This window comes from Austrofundulus limnaeus, unplaced genomic scaffold (genome assembly GCF_001266775.1).
Source record: "Austrofundulus limnaeus strain Quisiro unplaced genomic scaffold, Austrofundulus_limnaeus-1.0 Scaffold36, whole genome shotgun sequence".
In the NCBI taxonomy this organism is placed as follows: domain Eukaryota; kingdom Metazoa; phylum Chordata; class Actinopteri; order Cyprinodontiformes; family Rivulidae; genus Austrofundulus; species Austrofundulus limnaeus.
In genome coordinates, this window is record NW_013952438.1 from 2,694,593 (window position 1) to 2,703,730 (window position 9,138).

The window sequence follows — 9,138 nt, forward strand, 5'->3', positions numbered from 1 at the left end:
AAATAAACATTTGAAATATATGAGTTTGTATGTAATGTATGAATATAATATACAAGTTTCACTTTTTAAATAGAATTACTGAAATAAATCTACTTTTTCATGATATTCTAATTTTATGACCAACACCTGTACATCTGCCACCACCGCCGCCATCTTTTAAATACTAAGTGTTTTCTCGTAATAACACCATTAGCAGAAGCATTCTTTAGCTTGTGTTTCTTTTTAAGAGTGACTTCGGCTTCTTTATTATGCTCACCTCTCCGTCAGATTCCTGATAAACTCCTCAGTGGAGTTGTCCTGCAGTAGATCCATCAGGAAGCTAAAGGTCTGCTTTGAAACTCGCATTGCCCTGCTGGCCACGGTCTCAATCTGATCTGCCATTTCTCTGTGCCTACAAGTGAGACAATAAACACAAACAGGCTGAAAACAGAAGAAAAAAACATGTAACAGGAAATAACAGACCATATCATTTGCTTGGGAGAAACGGAAATAAGTTTGTGCCTTGATGACTTCCACTCTATCTATCACCAGGACAGGTTTCTGGAACTACCAATTAACAGAGCTGCAACACTCTGAAAGGTCAAGAACATCGATTCAAGGTGGTCTGACCGCACTGAATGTGATAAGCTCCCCAAAAACAGTAGATCCAGAGATCACGCAACACTCTTTGCTTTTAATTGACCACTAAAAGCCCATTGACCTGACGTACCTTTTCATTAGGACCTGTGAGTCATTGACCATAATGTTCCATTTGTTTGGCGCTGACATGGCTTCGAAAGGAATGATCTGTGAAAATCATAGGGAGGAAAAAGCAAAGGTCTGAAAAATGAGAACTCTTTCTGCGTCGAGACTTCAAACTATTTTGACAGTTGTAATGAAAAGATGTAAATTATAGGTTTTAAAAAATAATTCACGGACTATGAGTACTTCAGCACACGTGACACAATGCTGCATGAAAACTATACTGCAGTATGACCTGGGAGCGGTCTAGAACCGTGAGCTCACTTTGAAATCCATGTCTTGAATTTACTGGAGAACAGTAGGTAATAAAAAAACAAACAAACAAAAAACAAAACAAAAAATTAATAAACAAAAAAAGGAGGAGCCCAAAGTGAGAGGGAAAAAGAAAAGCGCTCACAGCTGAATTCAGAGTCCTTCACCTAGTTGCATCAGCATAATTTTCAAGATGCAAATAAAATGTGTAAACTGCAATCAACACTGTTTAAATCTTTGTTCATTTTGGGAAACTGTTGTTTACTGATTAGGAACTAAACTGCTGCTGCATCAGGATTACACAAGTGATACAAATTACAGTTTGTACACACACACCTACTGTATGTCTCTCTATTCTTGTGGGGATTTTCCATTGACTTCCATTCATTTTTTTTGGAAATTTTATATCCTAACCCTGACCATTTAGCCTAAAATTAACCCGGTACCTACCTGACCCTAAAACTAACCTAAACTCAATTCACACCTTGGTCCTAAACCCAACCCCCCACCCAAAATCAGCCTCTGAAGTCGTGGGGACCGGGCTTTGGTCCCCACAAGGAGCATCCGGTCCCCACAAGGCTGCATTTTCTTGAAAAATCATCCCCTTCAAGTAACAAAAACAAGGGCGTGCACACACACACACACACACACACACACACACACACACACACACACACACACNACACACACACACACACACACACACACACACAGTCAGAAAACTGAACTATATATTGGCAAAACAAGCTCACTCATTTCCTCCAAACCCATAATAAAACGGCAGGAGTAATAATAGATTTCTGCAAGCAGAGACAACAAAAAACCTCCTGCAGGGTAAAAAAAAAAGAAAAGAAAAAAGAAAAAAACAATGTTCATTTTTGCAACCATCAACCATTAGTTGGGTTTACCTTTTCAAAACAGTTGTTTTTCTCTCATAAAAAAGGGAAATGTGATTTATGCAATTTAATAAAAACAATTAAGAGCATTGATTCCAAGTTAACTATATTTTCCTGTAGTCATACATTTTAATATCAAACAGTGGAAATGAAAATTCAATTGATTCAGTTGTCTGCATTAGCATTTGGATTCCCTTTTTTATTTAAAAGAAAAACAGGTTTTGAAATGCATAGAGTCCTTCATACATGAAACGCTGATGTGATGTCAAAATATTTATAAACATAGTTTGGCCACTGTAAAAGTTATAAATAATATCTTACCAGTAGTTTATAGCTTTTTGAGTGGCAGAACTTTCATAATATTTCTGCTAAAATAAGCGTGTAATGCAAACTTAATGAGAATGCTTACATGAACTTTTGGGATTTTTTTTATGGAAATCTGGTTTGGAAACTTTTCTATTCAAACAAGACAGTTTTCACTTATCAATATGTTCCAAATGGAGTCACTCCCAAAGTTATTCTCCCATCCTGAAACAGCTTCAATTTCTTAAATTTCAGTTCATACAGACTATATTATTTATACCAGGGTTGTTCAACTGGCAGACAGCGGGCCACGTCAGGCCTGCGTGTGACTTCAGTCTGGCCCACCAATCAATTTGGAGTAAATAAATACTTCAATTCAATAGGATTTATTATGATTATTATTATTATTATTATTATTATTATTATTATTATTATTATTATTATTATTATTATTATTATTATTATTCAATACAAAAATCATTTTTAATCAATTCAAAATTTGTAAACAATTCAATGCATCAAAATTATCAAATTTAAAAGACGATAGATAATAGATAGTTTTTCATAATGCAGTATTTCACTTAACAGTCCTGATTACTGGTACACACACTAAGTCCTACATGTTGCTGTTCATGTTTAAAATAATAACACAATTACATGTCAGTTGCCAGGTAATTGAAAAGGATCTCAGTGTAAATGTTTATAAAATAATGTCTGCTAGGCTACTATGAAATTTTGGAGACTGGAGCTGTTTTAGGGCAGCAGGAATTCATTAGCAACATTTGTACTAGCTGAGTAACTCGTCAGTCTAGTTGTTTTTGAAAAAGACTATCATTACAAGGAAATGAAGACTGGTCAAAAAAGAAGAAAAAAAATCATAAAGCAACTAATTTTACACAACTGTGTTTTCATTATGTTCCTAAATGTGGTCTTAAATTCTCAATCTGCAAGCAGAATTTTGTGAAAGGCTGACAGTACTTGCCTTTGTTTAGCCATGAAAACAGAAGAAGTTGCTAAAAACAGGTCAGCAATGGCAACATCCATGATTTAGCCTTTTGGGATCAAGAAATAAGATAATTTATATGTGTAAATGTGTACTTATGGTAAAAAATGTTGAGTAAAATTAAGAAATAAGACAACACGCTAATTAAAAAAAAAGTAAACTAGTCTAGATGTTTTGCAAAAGCTGTATGTTTGAATGCCAAGTTCTTTTTGTCCATGTATATTTCCATCTGAATGTCTTATTTTGACTTTGTTTGTCTGATTCTGCCATATTTGTTGGCGGCTCTGTAGAGTGTTTTATTTACATTGAGTGAATACATTTAAGAATTGTACTTCAGTGAAAAACTAGCTGAGTAAATTATTTTAAACTGCAACATTTGATATAATTCAGGATGTTTGATCTTATAGTTTGCCATAATTATCTTTAAGGCAGTTCAAGACTGCATCTACAACAGGTAAAATGTTCATTATTTATAAAATGATGTAGAAACCCTTCTTCAGTTTGATCAAATATTCCTTTTTGCTCCATGTAATTCTATTTTTTTCAGGTGACTGCAAATCTATAAAATCTATAATTTCTTTGATTTTCTGAAGTGCTCTCACCAAGCTGGATAAATTTAGGCCTGGGTTTGTCGCGCAGCATGGATGCCTCTTGACAATGCAAACCCCATATCTTTGAAGAGCTACTTCTTGGTCAGGATTTAGCTAATTTGTTGCAGCCTTCCAACACCCCCCACCCCCAACCCACACTTCTATGGCCATTGAAGGTTAAAGGGTGTGATCCGCTGCAGGTTTTTTTTTTTTTTTTTCAGTCATCTACTTTGAAAATGTTGGTACATCTTACCAAGGGTTGGGTCCTGTTTCTCATTCTGAAAAGTACTTTAGAACCCATCACTCGTGCCCCCTCAGACCCCCTCTACTCTGCTTTCTTCTGACTGGACTTTGTCTGTTTGGAGTCTACTGTTTTTTTTATTTAAAAATTGAAGAAGTTGCTCTTCTCTCAGTGAACAGAGCTTGATGTATTGATTTTCTTCGATGCTGTGCTCAGTTTCACTCTGCATGGTCGTGCTTTGGATACAACTGGATCAGTTGTATCCAAAGTTTTTTTTTTTTTTTKGGGGGGGGGGGGGTGCAACACTTGGAAAACTTCAATGTTACTTGTAATTTGACAGAGAGAAGCCCACTTTGCTCTGAACAACAATAGAAGTTCAGACTGATTTCCTTCAATCTTGTACAATGCTATTCTCTATTGCCGTCCTTTCATGTACTAAATTGCATATATTTTTTGTTCTGTTTTCCAAATTTAGTCGCATCAAAAATCAGAAATCAGTACTGATCTGATCACTTATATATAAAAAATCCATATAATTATCCACTATATTGATTATTTTAAATGCCATAGGATACATAAAATGCTAAACTTTTCGTTTCTTGGTCAAGGTTTCCCACATTTTTCATGTCATAGCCCCTCAAACAACACCAGCTTCTGGCCGGGGAGCTCCCTTGCAAACCCACAAACAGTTCTACGAAATATGTAAAAAAACAAACTTTTACAATGCCTTTTCTCACTTTAATTTAATATTGAATATTTATATTTGTTTAGCAGAAGAATTTTATTAAGTAACATGTTTTAAACACTATTACGAGGACTGCAGATGTAAACTAGCCTTAGGCTAAATCTGGTACAATGCATCAAATGTTTTTATGTTTATGTTTTAATTGCATATTGTCCTCAGAAATAAAATTCATTCATTTATTCATTGTACTCCTGCTGAAAAACAGAAAACAAAACAACTTTTTAGCAAACTGTTGATGATAAGAACAGAATAAATTAAATCAAAGCTCTCTAACAATTAAGTATATTATTTTAAATAATAGTTTTAAATGATGATTGAAAAACAGATTTGATCTAATGATAATGATTTAAAACATTTTATTACAACATATTAGCCCTCCAGCTTTCTGAGTCCCTCCAGCCCAAGGGTCCACCCCGCCCCAGATGCCCCCCCCCATTGAAAAACACTGCTTTAGGCTACAAAAACACAATATTGGATAAAAACTTCACTGCATTTTAGTGACATACCAGGCTGTCCAGGTCCAGTGTTGCCTGCTTCAGCTGTTCATCAGACGCTCTGATTGCGAGTGTGGTCTCGGCTAACGTTTGACACGCGCCTCTCTCATCCTTCTTTGTTTCCTTCCCCTCTTCCTCCAAGGCGCTAACGCTGCAGTTCAAAGTCACTGTAACGCCATGCAGCTGAGCTAAAAGAGCGCCGGTGGAGGCTTCCAGCAAGGAAAATTGTTTTATGAAGGCCTCCCGTGCCTCTGGAAGAAGAAAGCAAATAAAAACCACATTAGGTCTTTCATGGATTATTTCACCGAGACTGTTATTCTCCCTACTCTTTGTAGCCGGCGAGCATCTTTCGTTCTGAACTCTCATTCGCCGTGTTAATTCAAGCAAGCCCTCTTAGCCTGTCTGCCTATCTTCGGAAAGATAAACACAAGCCCGTGTGGGCGTCTGTCCAAATGCTAACACCTTTTGTCAAAAATCACTTTGCGTTCTTTGGGGTCTCTAATCTTGCTGGCTGCAAAGGCAAGTCTGTGGGCGAAAAACAATTAGTACAATATGTCTGATCGTTGCTTCGTTTTGTCACACACTTTGTCTCTATAAAACAAGAGCTAATAAGTGTGTGCAACCGAGTGGGTTGGTTTGTGCCCACACGGAGGCTCCTATGGCTCCCACACACCCATTTTATCATTACAGGACCACCCCGTGTCTTTGAGCATGACTGGAATGCGCGATATTGGAAGGGGGGGTTGTTAGACAATCCTTATCATGATTGCAACTATAATCATAATAAACCAGGAATTAGAGATGCACAGCCTGTCACATAAATGGGGATTAAGTTGGTCACATGGCCCCTTGATCTATATTGTTATGATTTGTCTCCATTTGGCCCGTGCAGCTGAGCCTGTAAGCTTGTTTCCCTCCAACATAATGAGGATATATCAGCATTGTGTTAAAGTAATTGGGAGAGGTCGGTATTGTTGCCTGCTTCCTGATTTAATCGCTTTAGCGCGCCGTCTATGTAACAGTGTCACACACACCAAGGAGACAGATGGAGCGATGACATATTCACAGACAGCCCAGGGGCGGCTTCACATCACATTTTCTTGGCCCGGCTCGCGGGGCCCTGTATGCGCTGATATGGTTATCATCTCCCAGCCAGAATGCGACACAGCAGCTACAATGGCAAAATAAGCTAGCCTCATGTTCACAAAGCCAAGGCTGCCATGCGTCTCCTCAGATGTCACGACCAGACCGGAAACACTAAAAGGAGTGACGGGCCAAGGGGAATTATCTCGACTTTTTTCGCCGCGGTACCTTGGAAAGTCAGGAAATCCTCCAGAGCGTTGGGGAAGGCGTCCTCCCTCTGGTGCTCGTGTTCGTGAAGCCTCGCCATGTGATACTTCAGCAGGAGGAACTGCTCCCCAAATCTACCCCGACAATCAAAGTGAGCTAGGAGCTTCTCCAAATCCTCCAGGCGAGTCCGAAGCTTCTCGGCCTGCAGCAACATCATGATTTGAATGCATCAAACGAAATGCAAGTTTTAAGGAAATATAATAATCCTACAAAGAAAAAAAAACATTGACAACAAAAGATTCATTTATTCAGATGAAGCGATTGAGATGTGACTTCAATTCTTAGTACAACAACACATAAAAATGTAGTATTTCAACAAAAGCAATGAATAAATGAATAATAATGACACGATAAGGAGCCGAATAGCGTTTTCATATCTGGATCCTCTCGCTATTCTCTGTGTTGTAGGCAGCAGAAAAAAGCATTGCATGAGATAACTAGATGAGACTTCTAAAGAATGAAAGTCAGCTCTGAAAATGGAATAAAAGTGATGTGATTGGCAGCCAAATTCTTTCCATCCTGCCAGTTTAAATGGTCCAAGATCTATAAAAGGACCTGTAATCTGCCTGCGATCGCACCTCATTGCCAAGGTGAAGGCATGTTGCAGGAGTTGCCCATTTACCAAAAGTGTTTATCAGCTGTGTTCTCTATTAGTTTGGGACTAAAGTGTTGATAATATCACAAATTAAAGAAAAAAGAAAAAAAAGTTGCAGACTATATAACTTCAATTTTACAGATTTTGGTTCTATTCTTTAATTTACTCCCCCCAAACAGCTTTGTAGTACTCTTCATAATCAATCGTATATATCAGATTTTTTCCACCATCCTTTTCTTTTATATTTATTGTTTTCCTTCCCATGTTTTAGCCAAAGAAAAATGTGAGCAGCAAGATAGGGAGCGCGGGAGCGGCAGAGATGGAGAGCAGAGGGGAACGGAGGACAGAGAGAGTAATTGCAGGTGTTCAGAGCAGACAAGGGTTGGGATGTTCCCTGAATTGCTAACACCGTAAAAAAAAAAAAAAAAAAAAAAATCACTGCATGCATTCACGCAGGTACTCTCTGGTCCAAAGGGAGCGTGCAGCCACTTTAACGAGGACAAGTATATGGTGTCACAAAAAAAGGGGGCAGAACATGTCAGTAGGTATTGGATTCTCCACAAAAGCCAAATCCAGAGACACGGCATCTTAGCCTACGAACGTGGGCTGCCACAAATCTATGGGAACCAAAAGAAGCTCGGGTGATCATTAGGGCAAACGTCTCTTTCTATTCCACTGCACATCTGCAGTTTGCATGCAATCTCCACACACAAAGGAGCCATATGGCTGTCATGGAGGTCTACAAAGGCTGGATGCTCTGGGGGCACTTTGGGATTTGAAGGGACAAAAATGCACCTTAATATATAGCGAGAGCCAAGAAACACTACGTAGGCGTGGGACCTATTTTTACACGAATTAGTGCAGCAAAGAAATGATACATCCAAAAGCATTTACATTTGCATTTACAATTTTTGAAAAATCTCAAAAGAATAAAAAAACAAGTTTAGGGTTAGCTTTTTGTAAAGGCAGCAAATTCCATTTGAGTTAGCAGAAGCTGGTACTTTTATTTATGATATTCTACTTTTACGTTGACTTTATCACCTGAGGCAGCTGTGAAGATCTAGTTTTTCCCTCAGTCCATATAACCTTTTCAACAACTACTCACTGCATGGTTCAGGAGCCGCTCAGCTCAGGATTGAGTAGTCCTGTAGAGGATGAGAGAAGTGCTTCAAATCTGCCTCTACCTCACTACAGGATATCTTTGTCAAACACTACATAAGCAATTAAAAACATAAACCATCCTGCTGCCTGATTAAAGTGACCAATGAGGACTCAGCGCTTTTAAATCCTTCCTTTTTAAACCATTCAGTTTGAATCTAAATAAAGTGGAACTGCAATGCTTTGGTCTCAGTTCCTCCTTACTGTAGCTCCACTGGCTCCTCCCCTTTTCTGAGGCGCACCTGAGAGCAACTCCTTTTGGTGCTGTCTCTTTAAATGTGAATGAGGTACTTCCCAACCTGCCACCCCTCCACCCCGTTCAGCCATTTTTGGTAGTTCTCTGCGGATTCTCAAAACTGGTGATCCGGAAGTCTAAACGCACTTGTTTTGGCAGTTCCGCAGCAAAAACTGCAACGCAATAGTTACAAATGTGTAACAGGGAGTAGAAAAAAACAGAATGGATTGGAAAATATGACTCAGAGAGAATATAAAAATATTTATGCAGCACTGGCAGAGAATAAATTCAACTTTTCTGCACTTCACTTATGACGTCAAGCACACAACGAAATGCATTTAACGGCTAAAAAAGTAGATTTTGTTTGATGTCCCCTTTAAGACTAAGGTCTTGTGGTACATTTTGACCCAAGGGCCTCACACCTCAGTAAGTCTCTTAATAACCTCTAAAACACAGGCAAATTGTTCCAAAACCTGATGACCATAACTGATAGAAGGAAGAGGAGCTTCTTTCGTCAAGTTACACGGGGCGGGGG

At 38.5% G+C, this 9,138-nt stretch overlaps 1 protein-coding gene across 1 annotated transcript in view; it reads right to left on the reverse strand.

The window, feature by feature from the left end:
- lamc3 (laminin, gamma 3) overlaps nt 1-9,138 on the reverse strand; it is a 222,388-nt gene that overhangs the window by 22,431 nt on the left and 190,819 nt on the right. Inside the window, exons 18-21 of the mRNA XM_014006615.1 lie at nt 6,577-6,757; nt 5,278-5,516; nt 710-786; nt 257-391 (exon numbers count right to left, since the gene is read on the reverse strand). Of these exons, the coding sequence (XP_013862069.1) occupies nt 257-391; nt 710-786; nt 5,278-5,516; nt 6,577-6,757 (632 nt within the window). The remainder of the gene's footprint in view (nt 1-256; nt 392-709; nt 787-5,277; nt 5,517-6,576; nt 6,758-9,138) is intronic.